Below are 27,409 nucleotides of genomic sequence, written 5' to 3'. Positions count from 1 at the left end.
ATTATTTTCTATTTTTATTGTTTGAATAAAATTGTAGGTAGTTCATGCAATCTGTTTCTACTATTTCTTCCCTCTGAAATCTGTTGGAAGTGAATGTGAGAGAAAGTATGTTATTTTAATTAAGAAACTGATAAAGCAGAGTTGCTTGCAGAAGCAACTCTGCCCACTTTTCCTTAGCTAAGGAACCTTAAGGAACCCTGCTCCAATGGGTAAGAAACTGGCCCTTGGTTTCTTAGCAACTCCAACCTGGTTAAGAAACCAGCGTTGGAGTTGCTCTAATGGGGTCGCTTGTACAGTGGCATTTAGCAAGTGTTGCCAGCCAGGCAGAGTGGGTGCTGGCAAAGCTTGAGATATTATGACAACATTAATGAAGACATCCTCTGCCTCTGGTTAAGGTCGTCGAAGGTGGGGTGCCCTATTCTTCAACACCATTTTTTCTCTTCCCAACACTCCACATCACCTTCTCTCTCCAGTTCAACACTTCATTCAACTTTTACCCACTCCAATGGTTTTTCATTCAACACCCTACCCCCTACCCCACCACTTTTATTTCATATTTTGATTTAATTTTATATTTTTCGTTTTATGATTTCATAAAATTAAAATTTACGATAAAAATTAAATTAAACAAACTATTATCGATTTAATTTAACTTAATTTTTTTTATTTAAATTAAATTAAATTAACGTAATATTTTTTTAACGTAAATTAAATTAAAACACTTAACAAAGGGGATAGTAGAAAGATTAAGATGAATAAGATGATGGAAAACTTGGTTTTTTTTTCTGTGTCCAAATCAAACGAACCAAGTCTCTATTTATAGAGAAAAAAAAATCATGAATTTTGGTAAATTTTTTATATTTTTTAAAATTTTGTTTGAATGAAATAATTGAGTTGGAAAGATTAGGATAAAAGAAAATCGTCCGGACCAATCAACGCGTGACACGCGTCACTCATCAGACCGTCTCTCTCTCCTCTGACGCGTGGCACGCACGGTGCCCAACCGACGCGTGCCACGCGTCCCACCACCGGTCCGCCTGGGACCCGCCTGCTGCCACGCCCTGCCCATAACGCGCCTTGTCCGCGCGTGTGTGGCACGCGCCTGGCGGTCACCAGCCAGGCCGTGCCACGTGTCCCATGCTGCAGGTTTCACAAGTGTTGAAAATTTTCAACACCTCTCTCGTCCCTCCAACTTTCAACACTCACTTTCAACACCATTAAACCCCACTTTCAACATTAAACTACCCACATTCAACACCATTGTGGGTAGTCTTAAAACTATTTAATAACAATGTTCCAGACTAAGACAAAACGGCAACTTGGCAATCATGACCTACCAAAACAATGTCTTTGTTTTTATGTAAATGAATTCAGGGTTTCATAAAGAAAATTATGATATAATTTCACAGTAAGGGCTGTTAATAGTTCACAGTCATAGCTATATTGCTACATATTTGATATCATTTATCCAATCCAAATTAGGTGACACATCTAGGGCCCTTGGGCCTTGGCTTCTACTACTTGCCTTGCTAGTTACTTTCTAGTTTCTTCTGTTTTGTGCTATGTAAAGCACTTTATAGTCCATACCCCAAAAGGGACCACGAAGACACCTTCCAAATCATGAAAATTGGTGGAATTAAACAACTTGCAAACATCTAATGAAATAGAAATCATTTTAAGCAATTAAATGCAAAAGTTCCCACAAGACAATTACACAATACCACAACAGTTGCATATGCTACTCTTCCATGGCATCTCCTCCTTCAATCACTTCCACCTTCTCCTTCAAGGGGGTAATCTTTGTTAAGAGAACCTCTGTAACCGACAAATATAATAAAACGTTAGAGCCTATATATCAATAATTTCAAATGGAATATATTTCATACTGTTTAATCAGCTAGAAAGAAAAGTAGAAAGAAGAATATGGAAAGACACAGGTAGAAGAGGCAGTCATATCAATGCTTGGTTATTTTCTCCAGACCTCAGCATGAATTCAGCTTTTAATAAGACTCTTGAATAGCAATAACAAATGTGATTTCCACAATATAATATGATTTTAAGCAAATAATCGTTTAAATTTGTAGTACAAGGAATGAAAATTGTACATTTTTCTATGTTGAAAGGGTCTTTTAATTTTCAGCTATTATCCAAGTATGGTACTTCGCAATACCATATTCCCAAGATTGTCAAATTTTCAGATGATGACAAAATATATCATGATTCATGATAATATGACTACAAATAATGATGCACAATGCTAAGCAAAACAATTTAGTTTATTCTGGTCTCAAGTGTAATAAATTAGTATAGTTTGCAACAAACCAGTCTTTTTGGAAAAAGTAAAGCCTTTTGGATTGACATATGTGCGAGGATTTGGTGTGAGGTAATTCCTGAGATATTCCTTATGTCCCTGTGAAGAAAAAGTAAAGAATTTGCACAAATTAAAATCAGATTCATCCCCTCGAACAATAACTTGTACTAGTATTAGGCATCAAGGCACTAACCTTGGTTATGACACAAACATCAACATTACTTCCACTTCCCAAGTCATTAAAAACACCAGCACATATTGCCTCAACAACTATTTTTATTCCTTCATCCCTCTGCACCACAGCAGAATGTTTATAGTGAATTGAAATATCTATAAAATTGCAACATTACATATACAATCCCAGTATCACCAATCATCAATTATAACAATTACAATGCACATTGTAATATTTAGACTCAAAATTTACATATTAGTTTCATTCCATAAAAAGATTATAAATAGAATAACATTTGAAAGAATCTTATCAAATTACGTGTCTAGAAAGCTTCAACAGCATCTTTCCTCAAAATTATTTTAGTAAGAGATATTGAAGTGAGCATGATTTCTGAGCCTTAATATGCTCACTTAGTCACTTACAGTCAAGCTTTCCTTGTATTTAGACTCAAATACAGACATTGCAGCAAGTGAACCTGATCCCATGGTAGCAAATGGGAGTGTGTCAGTTGAACCATGTGGATAAATCTGCACAAAATGTCATGAATTGTCATGAGAAATCAAACTATATGCATTCAAAACAAGGAAAGTTAAGTACAAAAGAAAGGTTTAGGCAATGAACTAACAGTATGCAAATGAGGGCCAGTTGCATCAACTCCACCAAGAACTAAGGCAGCCGAGACCTGACCTTGGTAACTGCAGAATAATTTTAAGAGTCAGACCAGAATCAGAGTTTGATACAGAGATCGAATTCAATAGAGATGTAAGGTCTAAAAACTCAACTTGAAGAGGTGTCTCTTAAGAAGGGTTAGTGCTGTAACAATTCTCGATTCTCGACCAGTATGGTAGCGATGTAGTTGGAGTTGGGAGCTAACCATGTCTGCAGTAAATACAGCCCATTTTCAATGGTTTTACCATATTACAAGAGCAAAACTTAAACAACACCTATATGCCACTATGCACAAGGTATGAAGTAAAAATGTTATAGCATGCATTTCAAAATATACCTGTTACAGCCTCTGTGTCAGCAGCAGTTCCTGCTCCACAGCAATATATGTTGGGTGCCATATAATGAATTTTCTCACAGTTTTTATCAGCAACTGTGGATCCTGAAGTTGCCCTAGTATCTGCTCCTAGAATGACACCATCCTGTGGCAAATTTTTTGCGTGGAAAACGTCAGAATTAGATCAGTCAGGGACAGAACTAGAAAATAAAACAGGCAAGGAGGCGAAAATTTAACACACTAAATCAACAATAGCTTATTGGAATAGGTAGTCTAAAAATTTTGAGGGGGCCAAATACATCATTTGAAAACCATTCTATTAAGGAATAGTTTTCTCTTGGGGGGTGACTGCCCCATTTTCTTTGCACTTGGTTCCGTTCCTGATCATAGTTTACAAATTATGACATTAAAAACAGAAAATATGCAATCAAAACATGCAGTTATATAAAAACGTATTTGGTATGGGTGACCATGCCATGGACAGTAATGAAGAGCACAGATGTAAAATGGAAAAATTCTGTAGTTCAGCTTTCAAGATGATGAAATAAAGTGAGAAACAGTATTTCAGTGAATACTTCTTTGTATTGTATTGTTGAGTTTGATTGCAGTATTTTGAATATATAGACATGTAAGTTTCACTGAAAAACTTTCTAACTAAATCGTAGCAGCCAAGTGCAATGATCAACAACCTGATAATTGCCACTAACAAAACCAACTGAGACTAACAGCTCCGTAAAAGATCAGCAATACTAAAAGCAACAAAAAGGGGGATAACCACATTAACTGTAAGCTATAAAGTTAGAGTGCACCGGATCACTTCATAAGAACTCAATCTTTAGACAAGGGAGCTCAATTTCAAATTAGCCATACAAAACGTGCAATTAAATCCCCACTTCAACATTAAAACCACAGCCAGATTGATTAATATTATTCCCCAGCTTGATGAAGCAAGGCAGGCAAGATAAAAACTCAACCGAACAACTAAAGATCCACCACTGAGCTCAATATGATAAGAAATTACATGAGCAACCAATTATCCATTGCCATCTTCATAAACCAATGCATGAGTTTTACAACTTTACTTGCTTCCAATTGTTTCTAAAGGCCGTCCAGAAAATAAAATCAACCATTCATATATTTTAGAATAAATTTTAACAAATACCATAAGATACAAGCGAGGTTGTTAGAGAAAGAGAGAGAGAGAGAGAGAGGAGGCATAGTGCTACTGTAATTATACTAGTTGGGTCCAAAAAGTTGCTAGGCTAAGAACATAACAATCAAGACAACATGTCATTCTAGGCTTCCCAATTTCATCACTCCCCTCCCTCCAAAAAATGCAACCAAATATTGCTCCAACATCATAAAATTTGAACACAAGACACGTCCTAAGCACATCTTCCCTGCCACTAATAAAACCCAATTCAACCGATTATATACCACTTATATATTTGAAGTCATTCTAGATTGAGCGTGGTGAAACACGAGCTCACGTCCTGTATGTTGGACCCACTATTCAATATGAGGCCTACGTGTTTTGGTCATTAACTCACCATGATAAAGAAGACACAGAAAAAAATAGTGAACCCAAAATAACCACATAAGATGAAGTATAAGCCATTCATACTTGGAAAACTAAACCAACAATAGTCGTCCCAGTCTTCAGAAAGGATGGGCCCTTAAGGCCCTTCTGTTCAAGCATTGCATTTCTTCTGCAGAGATCAAAACTGAAGCCGCCCTTGGGAGGAAGATCCACCGTCTTAGTCATACTGAAAATCCGAAATCAAATCGACCTGCAAACAAAGTGAATCAAAAGATAATCGTCAAATAACTCAACCAATATTTGTGTTCACAAAGTTAAGAGAGATGTGAAACAAGCCCCTTAATTCACATATACAACCCTCTTGGTATGACACATAACCGAAAATAAGCAAAAATGGATAAGCGAGACATGAAAGATGTTAGAATATAATATAAAATCATTCATGTTGCCCTTACCCAAGAGCTTAAGATTTTGGGCTAATTGGTTGTTTGACATGGCATCAGAGCCTCTATGACCAAGCGGTCTAGAGTTCAATCCTTGCCGCCCCCAATTCTTTTAATAAAAAATTGAATTTCAGCACATGGTAGGTTGGTTGTACATTGTCCACGTTTCAAGCCCAAAGGGCTCTTATGTGAGGGGGCGTGTTAGAATATAATAATAATATAAAACCATTCATGTGACCCTTACCCAAGAGCTTAAGCTTTTAGGCTAATTGGTTGTTTCACAAAAGACAAATCCACATCTTCACAAATAGAATTTTTTTGAAATTGATCACATATTCACATGGAAGCAAAGCGCTTACAAAGATTCAGACTTCAGATGATTAGCCACATTCAAATTCAATACTAAACCCAAAAAAAAAAAAATTGAAGTCACACATTCATGCTAATCTACTTTCTCTACTTGCAAGGGCTAAGGGAAATACAAAATATCAAGATTTCTCACCCCCAATGAATATGATTCAGCATGGCAGGGTTACCACATAATTGCCCCAATGAGAGCTTCGAAAAGTAAAAGGATTAGACAAACGAAAATTTAACATGAAATCAAATTGAAAATATTCCCTTATATCAAATCAAGTTCAAATCCACAAATGCACAGGTTACTGATAATAGTCACAAACTTAAAAACATCAAAGTGAGAAAGCAGTGAACTTTGAAACAGTAATTAACAATAACAATAGCCACCAGCAGGGTTAATCAATGTCATGTTGCTACATTGCATTTACACTTTCACTTTATGCAGAATTAGTCAATTAGAACAAAACCTTAAGGGTTTCATTAGCATTAAGTTCAACAAAGCACTTGATAATTTAATCTAAACCCATATTTCAACAATGCAATCTCAGAATCGTAGGTAGGGATTTTGAAAATTGAAGCTTAGGGATTTTTGAAAGGGTCTAAACTCTAAACTCTAAACTCAAAACGAAATCAAAGTGGGGTTCTGAGAGGTGAAAAAGCTGAAATTGAGAGAAAACAAACAAGATTGAAGAGAACAAAATCTGACCTTGTTGAGAAGGAGAAGGAGAAGGAGAATGAGCGATTTGTTGAAGCTTCTGAGTTTGTCAAGTCTCACAGAGGAGGTGCACCGCGCAAGTGAGAGAAGTATCACGGTTCTGCTCGTGTTGCCCAAGAAAGGTCAAAAAAGTAAAAACAAATATGTTTTCTTTTTGTTAAAAAGATACTTTATAAAAATAAGGTATTTACTTATGTTTATTTACATACATGAAAATTGAATTTTACATTAAAGAGTGATTTCATGAAAGGAAAAATAAATTTTGTGAAAAAAAATAGATGTTTAATTGTGGGCTGGTCGGTTGACCAAACTCTCATTCACAATTTTAGGTCACTTGTAGCACACCCCAAAACAACAATACTTTCTAGTTTCTACATCCTTTTTTTTAATCTACAATTACATTTTAAACTATGTTTGGATTGATGCAAAGTGATAGAATGGAGGGTAATGGAAGCATATCATGTTATGTTGTTTGGATTGGTAAAAAAATGATGGAATGAAATGGAACAAAAATGAAATACATTCCATCTCATTCCATTGTATTCCCTCCCAATTTGGACGACATAGGATAGAAGTTAGAACAATAAGTTTATTTTTATAAATATGAAATTTATCCTTATTTTTTTTTTATCTTTCACAAAGATATCATCTCAAGGGTTTTAAAATAAAAAAAAAAGAATATAATTCAATATATTCCATCCACAATCCAAACCACTCTTTAATCCATTTGATCATAAAATATTCAAACAACCGTTCAACTTCGTTGCCACCCATTCAAACATAGCTTTAGTTAAGCCTCACTCTTGAGGCACATACTAACTTTTTTTTGTTTCAATTTCTCTCCATCTTTCCTAGATCATGTTTCCCACCAAAATTTTACCACATTTATGTACATATTATATTTGAGTACTGACATGAAATGAAGTTTCAAGGCATCAAGGACATAAGGTATAAAAATCTAGAGAATCTTCAAAAAAGTGAAACACATTATAACCAACACAGTGAGAACATGTCAGTGCCAATCTAGAATGCAGCATCGGTGCAGTTCAATAACCTTCTTCATTCATCCTTCAACTGATTCATCAACCTCAAAAACCTTCCTCAGTTTCTCTTCATCTGATTCAAAAACCTTTCTTGCTTGTTTCAGCTCTTCATTCATCGACAGCAGTTCTGTACAGCGGTTAAGTTTTGGAAAATCCTGCAATGCATAAGTTTAAGGATCCAAGTTAAATAACATAACTTACATAAGACAGTAATGAATGCAAATAGTTATGATGGTCATGTGATTTCTTTTTGGATTAGGATCCTCTCATGTGAAATTTCTCTCATGTTCCCTCATGTTGAAAGTTTGTGTCAATCTCCGGTTTCCTTTATTAAGAAGGTATATGCTATGACAGCCCAATCCATGTCTGCTCAGAATCTCTTTGATGGTTGCAGAGTTTCAGGTGTTTTTGCGACAATTCAAACTTTCTTTTTAACTCCATCCTCCTGAAAATGGCCTTCTGAGAGGTTGTCTGAGTAATCAGTCCTCTGTATTTTTTGTTTGTCATTTTAACTAGAGGTAATAGGACCAGTCCTCACTAGTTTCTAACAATATCAAGGTCCATTTGCTCAACTCAATGAGAAATGGTGAAGCGATCTTCATTTCAGTGTATCGAAATATCTGGAATCTTATCTATCGGAATTCTCGTTGAGGAATAACAAAACTAACCTCAGCCAGCAGGTTGCAACTCATATTAATCTATTGTACTTACACTAAGATTTGTCAGACAATACTTAATAATCTCGAAGACACAAAGTTCACTCTATCTAAAGCTTGACCAAAAGTGCGATATGCACAAGACAGTTAAAGACTCGCACAAAAAAATGATATGGATAAATATAGGTTGATACTTGTAAGTTGTAACAAGTTTGACCAAAAGTGTGATATGCACAAGACAGTAAAAGACTCGCATAAAAAAATGATATGGATAAATAGAGGTTGATACTTGTTAGTTGTAACAAGTTCCCAAGTATAGGCCTTAGTCCATCAGACAAGGCGTATTAGCAACTAAAGGCCATGTGTTGATAAAGGCAGACCAAAGAGAACTTTCTGGCTAGATAGATAGAAATTTACAATGGTGTTGTGTAATCTAATGCTGAGAAAGTTTGGAAATAAGTACTAACATAAAAGATGGTCAATTCAGAAGAGTATTCTCAGTGTAAAGAAGTGTTATAGAACTTTGCATTAGTTTGTCCAGGATTCATGTTAATTGATTTACTCTATTTTGCGTTTCTTTTCTAACACATAAGAATAAGATCTGTACAAATTAAAAAGGGTTTAGAGAGAAAGATAGTTTCTTCAAATGCATAGTTCCATCAAGAATAATGAAGTTAGGGATGTAGAATTTGATTTAATGCAATATTTGAAAGACCTATAAAGGATTCAAGGTTCCCCAACAATATTTAATCTTCAAAATAATTATTAGCAAATTTTATTAACATAAGAGTACCTTGCGAATCAAATAGAGAAAATCCTCAACTGATAGCTTCCCCCTCTGAGATCCAATATCTTGGGCTTTATGTACCTTGGCAGAAAAAAAAATTGCATAAGGACATAAGCCAACCACTCTAGGGAACTCAGGCTGAGTTGAACAATAACAAACTTGGGAAAACTCTTACCAGTTCTGTAACATATTCTATGACAATGTCCTCCATAAGTGCCACACTTTCAGGAAGTGGCTGGTTGAGGTGGCGGACAAGAACAAAAGTTCAAATAAATAGACATAAATATTTAGATTTTAAATGAAAAACAAACAAAAATTGACATGTAGTTAAATGATTTAATAACCTTGTGAATAGAAATTGAGTACATATGGGGAAAAATGAAAAGGATGGAAAAACACTTACATTAGGATCATCTCCAAAGCCATACATCATGTGCTGCACTATAGCAAAGCAAGAAGATTAGGAAGAAAGATAGGTACATGTAGACTAAGATATTAAAAGTTAGGAATAAAGATAGGTACATGTAGACTAAGATATTAAAAGTTAGGAATAAAATTTGTTACATTCTTTTTGGAAAACTCCTCTCTTTCGCTTGGATGAAGTTTCTGATGGTTGTGAGGATGCTGCTCTTGGTTTTGATGAGGTTCCAGCAGTAGAATTACTCATTGTTAATATCTAAGCTTTCTCTGTAATTTCAGTGAGTAACAGGAGTTAATGGAAAGGAGTAATTGAAAAGATCTAAAGCTTGGATCATCTGACGTGGTGTGTGAGGGTTCTACTTAGAGATGGCAGGAAAACCCAAACCCGCGGGCCCAACCCGAACCCGAAATTGTGGGCGAAACCCGATTTCTTTGGGTTTGGGTTCGGGTTTGGGTTTCACCCAAATTTTAATACGTGTTTGGGTTTGGGTGTGGGATTGATTAAACCCGCACCTAAACCTAAACCCAAACCCAAACCCGAAGTCTTATGCATGTAATTACCAACCCTTATATATATACTATTAAAGCTACTAATCACTTCTACTCTGCACACAGAATGCCCAAAAATGAAAACTAGAACGGTGACTTGCTTCAACTAGGAAAGAGTGGTACCCTCTCTCTCTCTCTCTCTAAGAACACACGTTTCCAAATAACTTCTATCAGAACTTACAAAGTCCAATAGATGATTCCCATCATGAGCAAGACTTGATGAGGAAAAAATGGAAATTAAGTATTCAGTGAGGCATAAGCTGCAGACATTATTCTTATGCCATACACATTACACAGGAAGAAAAAAAAAATTTATGCTATTGGACAGTTACAAATTTGCAACTGCACATGATATAATTTTTCTACCTCCTTTAGCAGCATTAACTACAATTTATAGGCCAATTGTCATAACTTCACTTCTTATAGGGTATCTGGGTTGGCACTTCTATAAGCAAGAGCATGATTTTAGCAATGTGCAGAAACACTGCTCCTCTATAGCAATAATTGCTCTAAAGTCTTGGTTTCTGCATATAGGAAATGAGTTGTTTTTTCTATTCAATATATTTAACACATTCTTTAATCAACAGTAAACATTATCCTAACTGCCTTTGCAAATCTCACACTTTGAATTTCCTGAATAGTCACAAGTCTGATTTCTGCGCGTTTACTATGTAACAGCCACTATATTAAAGAATTGAAGAGGTACCTAATATTAGTCGCTTCTGATTCTAAAGTAGTCTAAGTTTTAACAGGCAGATGCTACTTGTCTCTCAATTTCAGTTTTTAATTTCTTCAACCTTCATCAGCAAAACTAAATATATCAGCAATTTAGGTAGAGAAACATGATGTAACAAGGCAGCCCAAATCTCTGCTGGATCTCAGCAAGAGCTATTCCCTTGATACAGACATGAGTTAAACATCAAAGTGAGGCCAAAGAAATAATCATATCCTATAGCTTGTTTAGAGGCAAAAGACATCCCTAGAGAATGCAAGCATTCTGCACCAACCAAATTCACCAAACCATTGCATAAACAACACACAGCCAAAAAATGGTCTCCTTATTTCTGACACAAAATCCATAACCTTTTGTTTTGTGGGATACCTATCTGCTAAGTGTTCCTCTATTTCCTCTAATATCACTTCTTTTTCTTTAAAAGAAATAATTCAAATAATGCTTACATCTTCCACCTCAAATGGAGCAGAATCACAACCTATGAAGCACGGACTCGGACACGGACACGGGACACGGACACGGGCGGGAACGCCGACACAGCTAAACTCTAAAAAATAGGATACGGGGACACGGCTTTTATATATATATATATATATATATATATATATATATATTAAAAAAAAAACATGATAATATGTTCACAAAATTAAGAGAACATTGTACTATAATATGTTGATCAATTCAATACAATAACACACACAATTAAGTCAGAAACAATGCTTCTTAATAGAAGCAAAAGAAGCTTGAAAATTGTACTATTTATCAATATCAGGCTACATTTTACCAAAGATTAGGAGAGTTTGAACTAAAACATCATTCAACCATTAGTCTGACTGTATGGTAATCAAAAATTTCAGAAAGTCTTACATATTTATGGTAGTGTATATGTACATATAATATAATCGATTAGGAGAAACCTTAAGAAACTAATTTAGGATAGTATATCTGTATATTTGTAATTAACACTATTGATACCTAATCAGATTGATCTTACAATTCTGAAGTACAATGATGTGCAGTAAAATGAGATTGAATAAATGAATTGCACTTAAGGGGTGCAAACCCTATTACAAACAGGAAAAACAAAGAACCAATAAAAGCAAGGGAAGAAAGCCTTCACAGTACATCAAAGAAGGAAGCAAAAACCAGAATATCAATATCCAATACTCATAAACACAAATAATCTAACCATGCTCACTCTCTCTATCAAGTAAAAACTGCAAAATCAGAGTGAAAACAAAATAAAGGTCTTACCTATTTCAAGTAACAGAGAAGGGAAGCAAGAGAGAAGACCAAGAAGTAGGAGGAAACGTCACCGCTGGTGGAGAAGGAGGAGCGCCGCCGCTGGCGGAGGCAGGAGATGAAACACGCAAGAGAAGAGGAGAGGAGAAGAGTCGTGTTTGTGCGTTATGAGCCCCACTGAATCATTGTTTTTTATTACGTTTGTTTGATGTTTAATTAGATAAGGTTGTTTATTTTTAATTTATCTTTTTTTTTAAGTCAGAAAATAATAAAAAAATAGTATAAAGTGTCTCATACGTGTGTCCAGCCACAAAGGTGTGTCGGCTCAATATACAAGCCGTGTCCACGCCGTGTCCAAGCCGTGTCCGAGCCAAGAAATAATGTTTTTTTATTCAGACACGCCTCAGACGTGTCCGACACGTGTCGGTCACGTGTCGGTGGCGTGTCCGTGTCGTCCGCGTGTCGGACACGCGGACACGCCTCTGTTTTGAAGTGTCCGTGCTTCCCAGATCACAACAAACATAGTTAATGCTATCTAATTAAAAGTCTTTTCAAAATCTACTTCAAGCAAACCATAATCCATTCCTTATTACAGATTACAGGTTAAAACTAACCTACTTTATCTGCTTGAAAACCCAAGCTTAGGGATTTTTGAAAGCCAAATAAAAAAAACTCACATAATAGTAAAACTATCTAGGGATTCTGAGAGGTGATAAAGCAAGAATTGAAAGAGCGAAAATTAACAAGATTGAAGAGAACAGAATCTTACCTTGTTGGTTTTGAGAATGAGCGACTTGTTCATGAGTCGAAGCAGTTTGTTAAATCTCACGGAGGTGCATCGCGCGAGTGAGAGAGGAATCACGGTTTTCGCAAGTAAGGTTTTTTTTTTTGGTTAATGGGTTAAGGCCCAAGTTTCTTATCACTTTTTTTGAAAGAAGTTTCTTATCACTTAAACAAAAAACGAGATTGTAAATCTAATTTATTTCAAAAAAAAAATAGAAATTGATTTAGGTTTATGTACACACTTTATAAAAATTGATTTATTTTGTATTATTTGGATTTTTTTATTTTTATCAATGTGTCCCACACCAATGTTGTGAGATTAATCTCTCACCACATGATCAGTTCACTAAGCATAAAGTTAGCTAAGAATTTATTTGATATGTCGTACAATATTGCTTGCATTGCATACTAAGTGTTTCATTCACAAACACTTCATTTGTAATTAATATACAAGCTTGTCAAACTAGATATTGCATTGTTTTACAAAACTTAAATGATTTTTTGTTCTACCTGACTCAAATGACCACAACGCCTATTATCACTTTGAGCAATTTAAAGATTACATAACTAAGTGAACATCATGTTAGTCAACTGGGATGACCAAAGCAAAACTCATCTCATCCAACAGTCAGCTGAACAGTTAAAACCAACACATTTACTCAATAATTGTAAAATTATACAAGCGTAACCATTATTCTGGAACTCTCCTACAAAGACTTCATTTGTAAGGAAAATAACTAAGTGTCATAATTGAATACTCATGTTAGATTATTAAGGAACAAAGGGAATCAATAAACATACCTGACTATATTGGATATGTGATGAAGTAGTTGTGGGTTGATGATCTTCCACATACTAGTCTCTTTCTCTATGGATTCTCTCTATTAATGGGAATGGAGGAGATCATCAAGTGACTTGTGAAGTTATCCTTGGGACCAATACTTATGTTCTTTATAGAAAAATCTAACTAGAGCTCCATTAATCCTAATTAATATTATTATTGGGTGTTGCACATTTTAAAGCTCTTACCAATATAAGATGTTTATTGAGCTCCTTAATTATATCACCTTATTAATCCACTATTTATTAATAACTCAGGTATAATTGTCTTAATTTTGTAAACCCAGACTCATTGCCTCAATTAAGCTCATTGCTATTGCTGCCATTAGAGCATTGAGTCTATATACATCCTCCACCACATTCCACTACACTGAGATGAGAGATGATGATCCTTCTATTTCTTGAAGAACAATACTAATTCTAGAATAAGCTTAGATTCTTTCATAGATGCGAGGGTTACTTTAGCAGATACGGTAGCCTAGGCGCACATGGCGATACTCCATAACATTTAGGAAGGCTTTACCCTGACTCATATGCTCTTGCCGACACGTAAGGGAATGGACGCGTGTAGTTGAACTACACTTATGACGTGTGGCTGTTTCATCTAAAAACTTGGAATTGAACCTGCAAGAAAATCATGAACTTTCCTACGAAAATGCAAAGAAAAATGATAAAAAAACACACGAACACTCACTCTCACTACCTGACACATTGGCCACCACCATATATCGCATGTCGAGTCTGACCCTGGCTATACAAAGAAGAATGATGTTGAAACTTAGATCTCATTTTATAAACTTCTTAATGATTTTTACTCTCAATTTTTATCACTTTAGTTAATGTTTTTGAATTCAACATTCATCTATTCATTTACATAACTTGTACTTATGTGAAAGTAATCATTTAAATGTAAATATATTAAGTACTTTTCCATGCAATTCTTATATATAATGGATCTATATTTTAAAAATCAACACATTTGACTCCTTTATATTGGCTTTCTAAATTATACAAATAATTAGCCCATTGAAGAGTATTGGTTTTTCTTTTTGCAATCAATTTCCGTTTCTCTGTTTTTATTTTTCAAAAAAAGAAGTTATTCATCCTTCTTTTAAACGGGAAATAATTATATTTTCTATCATCAAAATATCACATTTTTCTTGAAATGGTATTTTCAATATTATAAAAGTTATAAAATTCACCCGTAAATTACATGATAATCCTTCACACTCAAGAATAAAATTTTTAAAACTTGTACTAATATGGAAATATTACATTCCCACCTCACATTTTCAAGAATATTTAGAGATACCTATGTAACAAACATCACCTTAAATTCATTTTGGCATTTTACTAGAAATTTAATATGAATTCAGTCTATCTCTCTTCTTAGTTAGTTTATTTATTAAACTCTGCTAGAGTTATCTTTAGATCCTCGAATCTCTATCAAATCGGTGATTGGATAAAATTAAATTAAATTTAAAATCAACCAATTAAACCATGAAATATAAAAAAGAACAAATTGAATTAAAAAACATTCATGTAAACCCAATGCAATTCTGAATTGTCAGTGAACGCCCCTACCAAAATCTCGTCGTGGCCCCTCAAGAAAACCCCCATCATTTCTCCCCTAAACTGCGATTCAAACCTAATCACGCAACAATAAATAATATTTTTACATTATTCGTATTATATACTTTTTCTCGAAAGTAATTTATATTATATATATATCATATATACTATAGTATAAAATAAAATAAGGGTCCGAAATTTGGGTCACCTGTTTCTATTCAGTTTTTGTTAGGTTCCGGTGTCCCTCCTATTTAATGCTTCTTCTTATTCTTTCTTCCTCTTCTTCTATTTTGCGTGTTTTAGTTTAAAAACCAAACCAAACCAAACCAGTTCCATAACGTTCAAACCCAAAACACCATCGTTGTCAACAAACATTGTTGTCTTCTCCGCAAAACTAACCATGGAAACCACCATGTGCTTCAACAATGGGATCGTTCCCTCGATCCCGATCGGCGGCTCTGTGGACGCACGCGCCAACCCTTCTCAGGTCAGCGCGATGGGGCGTTCAGCGGCGGAGAAACCGAAACCGCCGCAAAAGTCGTTGTTCTCGAGATTCTCGTTTAGGTATCCTTTAGAGTCTCTCTGGCCGCGGGGAGCTCGGGACGGCGGGTTTAGTGGGCTGGCCTTAGACGACGCTGTTTTGGTGGAGGACGGTGAAGAAGAGAAGGCTGAAAGAGATGATGAAAGGGAGGGTGGGAACTGGGTTTTGAAGATTTTGCATGTGAAGTCGGTGTGGAAGAGGGAACAGGGGAACGGTGGTGATGAGGAGAATCAAGGAGAAGGTACAGCCAACGATCACAGGAATGAGGATGAGGAGGTGTGTTGTGATGGTTGCATGGTTGATCAAGATGATGACGAAAAAGAAGAAGAAGAAGAAGAAGAAGATGTTCAGTTTGATAGAGACTCGTTTTCCAGAATGTTACGGAGGGTGTCTTTGGCTGAAGCTAGATTGTATGCGCAGATGTCACACTTGGGGAGCTTGGCCTACTCTATTCCCAAAATCAAGGTATTGGATTGTGTTGAGTTTAAATCTTTCTTCAATTTTAGCTTCTATTTGTGCTTTTAGACTCAAATCGGTTTTGCTAAATTGACATTCATAGGTTTCTGAGACTTTAGATCTACCTTGTTGTAGACTGATCTGGGTGATTTGTTCTGAACATACATTGATTGCTTGCAGATTTATTGTGTCATAATTTGTTTGGTTTTTCTAGTTTATGAAGGGGATGATTTGGAATGCTTAAGTTTGTATCTTAAACATGTTATAAGCACCTGCACTTTCTGGGTTTAGGTTGTGTTGTTTATTTTGATAAACCCTTGGAAGGTTTTAGTTTGAACTTGATGAGGCAATGATCCTGTATGTTTGAATTTCTGTTGAACTCACACCGAGCTATGTTTGAGTCAACGTGTCAAAATCTTGCTTATCTCATGATACATTGAGATGTGTGTTTTCCCATGGAAACGGGAAACCAAATGGGCACTTGCCTTACTTATCTAACTAAGACAAAATGGAATACTTTTTTATTAGCTAGCTTAATTTGTAATAATTTTGGAATGCTCACCAGTTATGTGATCTATTTTTTATTGCTTGCATGTGATTCGATTGCATTTTTGCATTTCTAATATGTATTTGTAAAGCTCTGTTTTCTATTTTTGGTTATATGATATTTCTGAAATGCATTGGCAAATCCTGGAAAATAATTTTCCACAAACGCATTGGAAGTACTGATTTATCTTTTGTCTTTGGCAATGTAGCCGGGGAAACTCTTAAAACATTATGGTCTGCGTCTTGTAACTTCATCAATAGAGAAGAAGGAATTGGCTGCAGCAGCTGAAAAAACTCCTCAGGAAGGTGAAACTAATGAGAAGGCAGAAGATGAGAATGAAACAAAGGAGGCGAAGAACGGTGGATCCAAGATAAGTGCATCTGCTGCTTACAACATTGCTGCCTCTGCTGCATCTTATCTTCATGCTCAGACTAGGAGCATACTCCCATTCAAATCTTCAACTGCTGCGGATGGTAAAGGTTCCCCTGAAGGAAGCAATGAAAGCCTTAGTGGTGTTAACATGTTAAACACAGAGTTCGGATCTTTGATGGCAACTACTGATTCAGTGACAGCAGTGGTTGCAGCAAAGGAGGAAGTAAAGCAGGCGGTTGCAGATGATCTAAACTCAATTCGTTCATCACCCTGCGAATGGTACATATGTGATGATGACCAGAATGGTACAAGGTTCTTTGTTATTCAGGTAGGTAAGCGTTAATGGGGACATGTTTTTGCTTTTTTCAGTATAAATTGAACTTCTTGGTTGCGTTCAGTTTTGCTGTAATTCGTGACCCGTCAAATATGATTGAAACATTATCATTGTTGTTTCTCAATATCTAGTTGTGATATTTTTGGGGTGTATGTAATTCACGGTCATTTTTTATGTATATGTTCTGCTCTTTCTTACTATTTATTTAATTTAATATAAATATGCAGGGTTCTGAGTCAATGGCATCCTGGCAAGCAAACCTTCTTTTTGAGCCGGTTAAATTTGAGGTAATTTTCAGACTGAGGTAGTTTCTTAATATGTAATTTTTCTTGTCAAAGAGGGAACTTTCGTTCTTTTAACAGTTACGAATAAATGTATTTGATTTGAATCATTGTTAATGTTTATCCAACTATATCATGAAAATGAGACACTGATGTACATATCTTTTGTTTAGGGGTTGGATGTCCTTGTGCACAGAGGTATTTACGAGGCTGCTAAAGGGATATACCAACAGATGTTGCCAGAAGTTCATTCTCATCTAAGAGCAAAAGGTTCTCGTGCAACTTTCCGTTTCACAGGGCATTCTCTTGGTGGAAGCTTGGCGTTACTTGTAAATCTCATGCTCTTAATACGACAAGAAGTGTCAATCTCCTCTCTACTTCCGGTGATAACTTTTGGTTCCCCATCCATCATGTGTGGAGGTGATAGTCTCCTCGGCAAGCTAGGTCTACCACGGAGTCACCTTCAGGCAATTATGATGCACAGAGACATAGTACCACGAGCATTTTCCTGCAAATATCCTGACCACGTCGCAAGACTGTTAAAGGCTGTCAATGGGAACTTCCGTGACCATCCTTGTCTCAATAACCAAGTAAGTTCCTGCTTATCCGAAAGTTCTGTAAACAAATAAATTTCTTTAATAAGCCTCTGGGGTCCGATCATACTAGAACTAATGCACCGGTTTTACTTATTTGTGATTTTTTTTACTGCAGAAGTTACTATATGCACCAATGGGTGAACTGCTGATTCTACAGCCTGATAAGAAGTTTTCACCAAGCCATGACCTCCTGCCATCAGGCAGTGGTCTATATATCTTGTGTTGTCCTTTGTCAGAATCCAATGATGCAGAGAAGCTGCTCCGAGCCGCGCAGTTGGAGTTCTTGAACTCGCCTCATCCACTTGAGATATTAAGTGACCGATCTGCTTATGGATCTGAAGGATGCATACAAAGAGATCATGACATGAATTCCTACTTAATCTCCGTGAGAACCGTGATTCGCCAGGAACTTAACCAGATCCGTAAAGCAATGAGAGAACAGCGGCGGAAGGTGTGGTGGCCTCTGGTGTTGCCACGCGGAATCGATGCCAACATTGTTGTTGGTAGATCCATGGTGTCAGTCAATGTGGGTGGTCAACGCCAGTCCTCATTCTCTGGCATGATACAGATAGGAAGAGAGTCCTTGAAAAGGTTCAGCAGACTTGTTGCATCTCAACATATGCATTTGTTTGTGCTACTATTATTCCCTGCAAGGTTGTTACTTTTGGGGGCATATAACGTGATTAGCTTCAAATGAATCATTATTGAAGAGGGAAAGAAAGGGAAGGGACAGTTGTATATAGGGTGTGACCACATGGTTTGTAGTAGGACATTAGATGATTCTTTATTCTTTTATTTCCAAAGTAAAATGTAGTATCTCTCATGAATGGTGCTTGTAGAAGGATGTTGCTCAAATATTAACACATAAATTTAATTAGTTGAGGTTATTGTTATTGCCTTCAAGTAATGCTTATGTTGTTGCCTTCAATCCCTGAGAAATCAAGTGTATCATTTTAAAATAAAATAAAATTGGTCCAATACTTTAATACAAAGGCCAAGGAGTTTAGTCCTGGGTTGAACTACCAGAAATTTGGTGAGACTTTATGAATACTTCTCTGTCTGTCCAGGGTGTCACAAAAGATGGAAAAGGAGAAATGATGTTTGCTTGCCATTTGTGAGCTAGTTATTGAACTCGTTGTTTGGTGGACACAATTGATGGGTGAAAAATAGGTTGGTTTTTAAGGTTTGGGAATGAGATGCTTCTCAAACTTATAAGTTGGGTCATGGGTGGTTGGTGTAGTTTATTTTTCAATGTCTGGCACATTTCTACTAGTTTGGTCTGGTTTGAAGTCCAGTTATTAAAATTTAAAAGCTTAAATTGGCAAAAAAAATTGTCTCAAAATATGCTCTTAGTTGTTAACTAAACGAATTTGTTTGGAAAAAATTATTTCAGCTTGTTTTATAGCATAACGCTAAATAAGTGTTTGAAAGAGCTTATGATTCACATATAAGTTGTTTTGAGCAGACTTTCACAAATTATTCAGATTATTTTTATGAATGAGAAACATATTTTCAACTTATTTTAATAAATTTTTCAACATAACTTATAAATAAACGCTTATTATAGCACGTTTATGCTATAAACGCTTATGGTGCCATGAGTGCTTAATTAAATTATTTATGTAAATGAACCACAAGTGTTAAGCGCATCTCATTAGTTAATTTGATTTTATTGATTGATTCTTTCAAAATAAATTAATAAGTATATAATATTAAAATATTAAATGGTCCAAATCAAATATCTTTTGTTAAACGGACTTTTTAGATATCTTTCCTATTGTAACCCAAAAAAAAAACTGACTTTTTAGACAATTCATTTAATGAATGATTTTGACGTGATGTAATGAATAATGGTAATGATGTTATTGATGTAGGCTGTGTTTCTCCACAAGCGATTTGTCTATTTTCACCCCTTCATGATTAAGAGCTTCATCAATTAACATTTAGTATTAATATATTTACCCAATATTTTCTCATTCGTCTCACATTCACATTCACATTCACGTCATTTATTATTCTATCTCTTACTTCTTTTATATTTATTTTATGATTTTATCACATCATCTATTATATCATTTAGGAGTGTTCACGAATTGGATTGGATTGGATTGAATCGATTTTGAAGGAAAAAAAAAGTAAAAAACATTCGATCCAATCTCATCGGTTTTATAATTTTGATATTCAATGAATTTCTTACTAAATTCAAATTCGAACCAAATCTGATCCAATCTATAGCAGTTTGTATTGAATTATTCGGTTTTTACTTCACTTTTTTATACTTTAAAATTGTGGTATAGAAATCTCAATAATATATAATATATAATAAATACAACGATATATATAATTTATGACATCAATATAACATTTATAAATTATAACATGGTCAATATGTTTATAAATTATGATTATAATTGTGTGAAGATACAAATTTTCATCCATTCAAAAAAAAAAGATACAAATTTTCATAAACACATCTTAATCAGCAATAACGCGTTACGGCAAGATACCATGGTGCGTTACGTGCGCGTTCAAGAATGACGTCGCTGTGCGATTGTAACTTGAAAAGGTGGAAGATGAAACCCTTACGTAGCAAGATAGGAAGATAAGGAATACATGAAAACGATATAGATTCTGTTGTTTCGACTAGATTACTCGTTTTATGCACATGTAGATTCACATGTCAAACCAAAGATACAACCAACCAGTCTTAGCATTCTTTTACGACTAGTGTTTTCACTCTCAAACAAAAAAGGGAACAATCCAGACCACCATTCCAATTCCAAGTCCCCTTGCTTGCTTCATTGCCTATCCATCCAACGAAGCAATTTTAGTCCTCTCTATCTCACCTAAAATTTATCCAATTTCTAGTTCTACACGTTTGGCGGCACTACTAGACATTAGACAATTTGATATGTGGTCAAATAAAGCACTTTTCGTTTTCAATTTTTCTTCACATTAATTCTCACCTTTTTTTGGGTTCTGTTATATTGGGGGCTCAACCCCAAAATTAGGGATATGAGTTGTCTTAAATTTGGTTGTGGTCATATGCAATTTACCTTCCTACCAAGTTGGTCCACATAGTACAACTTTTAATCAAGACCTTTTGAGTTTTGAGTCATCAATAATGTTGGAGGCTATAACTCATAATCTTGAAAACGAGATTGAACAGCTAGCTCAAGCATGGGTAATTCCAACCTCCAAAGCACATGAAACTAGCATAAGAAAACAATCCAACTTACGAAGGTTGGACGACCAATTAGCTGATCAAACTTGAATAATTTCATCTAATCACAATAACTTGCTGCTGTGGATGGATAATTAAGTTAGATATTATCTTGGGCAACATTTTTCTTTTCTTGATCGATTGATGCGGATGATGGGTGGGTCATACATGATTACATGTTATTAGTTGTAAAGATTCAAAATATCTATTTTTTTTTCTGCTTCAAAAAATTACGGAGAAACCAAAGCTATCATACAAACAATGAGTACTTCAAAATGAAATTTTGCAATTCCATGTGAGGCTTCTTAATAAGGCGGGCAATCGTAGAAGGAGAACTCGCCTCCAATCTAGCAAGGCAGTCTATTGCAGCATTTCTATGTCTTCGAATAAAATTCAGTGTCATTGTCCACTTCTTCTCGAGCCAAACCCAAATCTTAGTGCTGGCATGAATCTTCTATTTTCTTCATCCTTCAACGAAACCAAAAGCTTAGCGCAATAAACCTCACAAATGACATCCCTATAACCGCGACTGCAAACAAGAGAAAGACCATCTCTTAAAGCATTAGTCTCAGCCAGAAGGGGGTTGCCCCCTGTCCCAAAGGAGTGAAACTCATACAATCACTGTACCTGAGAATCTCGAACTAAACCGCCCCCACCCATGCAACTATCACTTGTGCAATAACTATCATCCACATTTAGCTTCACTTTTCCCACTGAGGGTGGCCTCCAATTATTGCTCATGAGAACATTCCAACCTCCATCCTATTAGGATCGAAGAACATAACGAACTCATCGTGGTCATAGTAATTAGTAAATACGACATCAAGCTTCCTGGAGTATCCTTGAAGATCACATATTCCTCCACTTTCACAAACCCCACAAACACGCAATGAATTTGATACCATTCCGACTCTTAGCTTGACTTAAAACCCAAACTTTAACATCCTGGTGCATGAAATCACGCCAGGAAAGAGCACCCAGCTTCATCCAGGTCTCCATGGAATAAGGACAGTCACGAAGGCAATAGAGAGTGTTTTCAATGGATGTTGAGCAAGGAGAGCAAGCCTTGGCATTTGTCAAAATATCTATGATCTCATTGGTTTGCACTATGCAGTCAAAGCTGCAGGTGAAAATCATTGTCGGTCTCAAGGTTATCAACAAGACAAGACCGATAGCGTGGCTACGAGCTCTTGCCTTACTCAGACAGACCCCGACCTCTGGCTGCCCTAAAGTGGAGTTGGTCTTGGCACTGAACACTTTTATCACAACCTCCAAACAAACACGCAACATCTTTATACTCCAAATATAAGACATTGCTAAAGCATGTTTAAATCACCAATCTTAAATTTCATGAAGTTTAATATATCCTTATCATGAAACACCAGGCCTTTATAAACACATATTATGAATTTCCAAATTATAAATGAAAAGTAAACCAGTTACTTTTTTAAAAAAATTGTTCAAACAAATCATATTATTAATTTTCTTGATTATTTTAGTTCATAATTACCTATATAAATAAATTTTCAATATATATATGCACACACACATTAATTCTTTTACTTTATCTATCAATATCTAAATTTTAAAAATAATCATCTCTAAATAAAGTAAATCATAAACCAACAGTGCCAAACTCATGACACAACAATGTAGGATTTAAAATGTGTAATTTGATTTTATTAAAAAAACGTGTAATTTGAGAAAGTGAATCAGGAAATTTACAGATTATATTTTACAAGATAACACAGCGTTTGTTCCTATGAAAAAATTTCTCTTCAATCAAATATCAGGCTTATTTTGGCCATTCTAGTTTTTGGAACAGGGATCTCAACTGCACAACACAGACAAGTTCTGGCGCAACATAGAGCATGGTATGCTCAAAATCATAGACCTACAATACAAGGCATCACCAAGCATTGCTGGCCACTAATTTGACACCGTCAGTTATCTAAGTGGCTTCCCAAGCTTAGTTAGGTTTTATTTTTTAGTCCATGGTGGCTAAGCTAGCATTACTATACTGTATTGGTGCTTGTAGAAGCAGGTGCACATGTACATGAGATGAACAGCACCTTTCTTTCAATATTCTGAACAAGCCGTAATAACTCGAGCACATTTTCAGGGAAAATAGAGGGTGAATCTTCAAGCTTTAAGAGAACAACAAAATAGACCTCAACATTGAACTCAGAGACTAGCAAAATGTAGTCCCCCTCAATATGGGAAAAAATAACAGAGAAATAGTACACCTAGAAAAACAAATGCTAACATATGATAACAGCTGGAGTCTACAATATTTGTTACCTTTGACTACAGAAAGGTACACAGACAACATAGTTTATTCATATGAACTAGGGCGATTACATTATGTGTCCATGGCCAGGCATTCTTGGTAAATCGATACGGTAAAATGCTCTCATGGTACATTTCACAAATTGACATTCTAGACTTCTTGGCAAGTAAAACGATTAACTAGCAGATAAAGAGAACACTGGGATCCTGACTTAATATAACTTTTCATAAGGTGCTCAGCCATGTCGAATAGAACGTGTGGCAGAAATTGATTCACAGATTAATTTTACCTGCCAAGTACCAAGAGTGTACTGCAAGGCTTCCAAACGACATGATATTAGAGAGGGAAGATAATCCATGAATCATACCGAACTTCTTATTCATGGCTGCAAGCTTTGGGTTTGTCTTTGCAACTTCCACATTTTTTGACCACCCAACTTCCTCTCCAACATTATTTTCTCTCTCCACTTTATGCCTTTGCTTCATCAGCTGTATCAGAGCAACCAAATGGTTTCATTATCAACCATAAAAGGTATAATAACTATTGGCAGAGTAACAACATAAAATGTTTTCATGAAGGTAGATATGATTAAGACCCTTGCTACAGTGCCATTAGTGTGATGAATGAAGATAAGAGTCGAAAAAAAAGGGATACATGAGAACAGTACCAACTGCATGTATGGCACTGCAGGTAAGTTTTACCCTAAATAAATATATATAAGCTAGTTGAAAGTTCTCAAGTTTCCATATAACAATAAGAGGAAAGAGATGAAACACAATCAACACATTGCTATTGGTATGATGATATCAAACAATACAAGTTAATACTCCCTCCGTTCCTAAATAACTGACACTATTTCTAACTAAATTTTGTTCCTAATTATCTGCCATTTTACAAAGTTCAAGAGAGCATTAATTATACTTTACCAATTGTACCCTTCATTTATTGGTGGTAGAAAAGTTGAAAAGTTAGAATTAATATGAGAGATAAAGGGTATAATAGGAAGTTAGATTGTAATTTTAATAAAACAAGAACATTAATTGCTATTTCTTAATACTTGTGCAACAACCTTAAAGTGTCAGTTATTTAGGAACGGAGGGAGTAATAAATATAATAAAAACCAAATCAAAATGACGCAATCAATTGGACCTGTTCCCCTATAGAATGTAATTGGAAAGAACTCTTATGATTTAACAGTTGGAAACTACCAACCAACTTACCTACAAACTTAAGATTAAACAAAAGTAACAAACTTTGACCATTTGAGTTTGACTGGTGTTGAATTCATTTAAGCTTGTGAAATATATGCTTAGCTTAATTTTGCAAAATGTTGCATCAGGAAAATTTGATCAACATGTCAAATAGTTCAATTTAACCGAAAATGAGATATAGATCATAACAGATTCTAGTCATTAAGGTTCTAGACTTTTAGTGAATAGTTAAATTGTTGCAGGCGCATGATATTTTGAGTACGGAAAACAATTTTGTCATGCAAAGAATGAGGCATCAGTACTCTAGTCTTCCCTAGAATCAGATAATCTTAAGTGATTATCACTCAATCAGTCTGCCATTTCACACTATCAATTCCATCAAAAAATAAAACATTTCATGAATCCATTTCCATGACAAAATAAATCATTTAGTGTGTGTTGGTATACTATTTTAGTGCAAAGTCAACGAACTTCTTCCTGATTCATAAGAAGAGTTTCGTTCACTTTTTGCACAGGAGCCAATGCATATCAAAACACAGCCTTAGTAAATGCATTTCCTTAGGCTCTGTTTGAGAGTTGGATTTTGGAAGGAAGAAAAGGTAAAGAAGAGTCTTATGAGAAGCCCTCCATTGTTTTGGGAGTTTTTTTAAGGGTGTGTTTGTTTGTGACTTGAGTTTTAGAGTGAGGGAAGGGAAGACTTATGAGAAGCCCTCCCCTTGTTTGAGAGATTATAAAAATTTGGGGGGGGAGGGAGGGAGTTTGGGGTGTTTACGAAAGTGAAACCCCTCCAAAATACTTAGTTATAATTTTTAGTACCCCAAATTGGGGGGGTTTTGGAAATGCCAGACAAGGGAAGGGCTTACCCCGCTTCCCCCTCTCTTGCCCTCCCCTTCCCCTTAAAGTCTTTCCCTTTCCTCCTCTAAAAACATCCAAACACACCCTAACAGGGAAGAGGTTTGGGGAATTTCTGAAAAACCCTCCAAGACCCTCTTCAGCTATTTTTATTGAGTTCCCCCAAATTGGGGGTTTTTGAAAATTTTGAACTGCCAAACAAGGGAATAGCTTTCCCTCCATTCCCCTCCCCTCTCCCTGAAAAACTCTCAAATAAAGCCTAAGAAAACTTAATTTCGCCTCACTAATTACTAGTAGGAAGTAACAATTAAGGGCGTGTTTGGAATTTGGATATCCGTTTTCAATACGGAAGTTCACATATATTCCAAAATAAAAAAATGATTTAACACACACCTTAAGGCCTAGTTTGCTTTGCTTGAAAGAAATTGGAAAATGCTAATAGAATTTTGACATGGCGGACATGGTAACAGGTAACATCGTAATTGTACCACATTGTACCCAACTAGAAATCAAGCATACCTAAGTGAGAATATAATATATAAACTAGAAGGATCATATTATTTTGAACACACATACAAGCTCAAGGGACTACTTTGACAAGTGTAAACTAATTAACAGGAGACCGCTACAGAGACAAGAACAACCTAAAAAAGAAAGAAAATTACCTCAATGGTCATAGGCGTAAACACAAACAAGTTGGTGAGATTGAATGCAAAGGAAGAGAGCAAGAACCCAAGCTGGTATCGTTCACTAGTGGAAGCAGTTTTCCACGGGTGCAGGTACCCAAAGGAAGCCACCGCAATGGCGCCACACGTTCCCACCAGTGAGAAATACGCCGGAAACATCTTGCTCTGAAGATTACCAAACTGATGCCTCGGCAGATTCCTAAACACAGTCAACAATTCAACCAAATCAGCCACAATCACGCATCAAATTACTGTGAAAATGAAAATGAAAAGGAAAGGTTACTTACTTGAACATGATGATTCCACCGATGAAGGTGACCCAGAGAGCAGAACCGAAGGCGGTGGAGAAGCTGAGGAGGTGAGCGAGTTTGAGGTAGGTTGAAAGAGCTGTTGATTTTGAAGCGAGTGTCTCCGGCGAGAATAATACTCCGACGGCTAAGAAAGTCACCGCCGTTAGAAACCGACTCAGCCAACCCATGATTGCAGTGAGTGAAAGAGTGAGTGGTGTTTCGATTCTGCAAGGGACGATGAAGATTGAAGCAAGCAAAGCAAGATGCTTAGTTATCTCTACTATCTACCAAACCAAACCACCTACCAGCGCTCATTGGAATTTATGGTGGGCTCTTCTAGAATCTTCGGCCCAACTACATATATGGGCCGCGGGCTTGGCCCATTATGGAAATCAATTTTCTTCATTGATCATCTGTCGTAAGTGTCGTTGGTCAACCTCTTTGGGTATTGAATGAATTTTGAACCTTCGACCAAAAAAAAAATCCTCATAATTGTCTTAATTGCACTTATGGTCCATGAACTAATACGATTGTTTAATTTTGGTTCTCTTTGTTTAAAAC

At 35.8% G+C, this 27,409-nt stretch overlaps 4 protein-coding genes across 5 annotated transcripts; 1 reads left to right on the top strand and 3 right to left on the bottom strand.

The window, feature by feature from the left end:
• Nucleotides 1-1,376: 1,376 nt before the first annotated feature.
• Nucleotides 1,377-6,691, bottom strand: LOC130717077 (proteasome subunit beta type-7-B-like). Of its 2 annotated transcripts, XM_057567186.1 has the most exons (10): nt 6,536-6,691; nt 5,114-5,279; nt 3,493-3,634; nt 3,269-3,365; nt 3,112-3,181; nt 2,909-3,013; nt 2,505-2,603; nt 2,323-2,410; nt 1,722-1,815; nt 1,377-1,610 (listed from the first exon to the last, which is right to left on the bottom strand). In XM_057567186.1, the coding sequence occupies exons 2-9, from the start codon at nt 5,252-5,254 to the stop codon at nt 1,739-1,741; spliced, it is 819 nt and encodes a 272-aa protein (XP_057423169.1). In that variant the 5' UTR covers nt 5,255-5,279; nt 6,536-6,691; the 3' UTR covers nt 1,377-1,610; nt 1,722-1,738. The 2 variants fall into 2 exon arrangements, with proteins under 2 accessions (XP_057423169.1, XP_057423167.1); XM_057567184.1 differs by having other exon boundaries at nt 1,377-1,815.
• Nucleotides 6,692-7,237: 546 nt separating this feature from the next.
• LOC130717078 (transcription initiation factor TFIID subunit 13) lies at nt 7,238-12,170 on the bottom strand. Its single transcript, XM_057567187.1, has 6 exons — nt 11,987-12,170; nt 9,595-9,717; nt 9,434-9,471; nt 9,206-9,265; nt 9,037-9,111; nt 7,238-7,742 (listed from the first exon to the last, which is right to left on the bottom strand). Exons 2-6 carry the CDS (start codon nt 9,695-9,697, stop codon nt 7,608-7,610), a joined length of 411 nt encoding a protein of 136 aa, XP_057423170.1. The 5' UTR covers nt 9,698-9,717; nt 11,987-12,170; the 3' UTR covers nt 7,238-7,607.
• Nucleotides 12,171-15,448: 3,278 nt separating this feature from the next.
• LOC130718007 (phospholipase A1 PLIP2, chloroplastic-like) lies at nt 15,449-19,235 on the top strand. Its single transcript, XM_057568438.1, has 5 exons — nt 15,449-16,175; nt 16,922-17,413; nt 17,647-17,706; nt 17,874-18,290; nt 18,412-19,235. Exons 1-5 carry the CDS (start codon nt 15,570-15,572, stop codon nt 18,991-18,993), a joined length of 2,157 nt encoding a protein of 718 aa, XP_057424421.1. The 5' UTR covers nt 15,449-15,569; the 3' UTR covers nt 18,994-19,235.
• Nucleotides 19,236-23,766: 4,531 nt separating this feature from the next.
• Nucleotides 23,767-27,135, bottom strand: LOC130718235 (uncharacterized). Its single transcript, XM_057568765.1, has 3 exons — nt 26,846-27,135; nt 26,538-26,757; nt 23,767-24,297 (listed from the first exon to the last, which is right to left on the bottom strand). Exons 1-3 carry the CDS (start codon nt 27,034-27,036, stop codon nt 24,082-24,084), a joined length of 627 nt encoding a protein of 208 aa, XP_057424748.1. The 5' UTR covers nt 27,037-27,135; the 3' UTR covers nt 23,767-24,081.
• Nucleotides 27,136-27,409: the final 274 nt, after the last annotated feature.

This window comes from Lotus japonicus, chromosome 5 (genome assembly GCF_012489685.1).
Source record: "Lotus japonicus ecotype B-129 chromosome 5, LjGifu_v1.2".
Lineage (NCBI taxonomy): Eukaryota > Viridiplantae > Streptophyta > Magnoliopsida > Fabales > Fabaceae > Lotus > Lotus japonicus.
The sequence above is the reverse complement of the archived record's forward strand: the minus strand, read 5'-3'. Positions and strand labels throughout refer to the sequence as shown.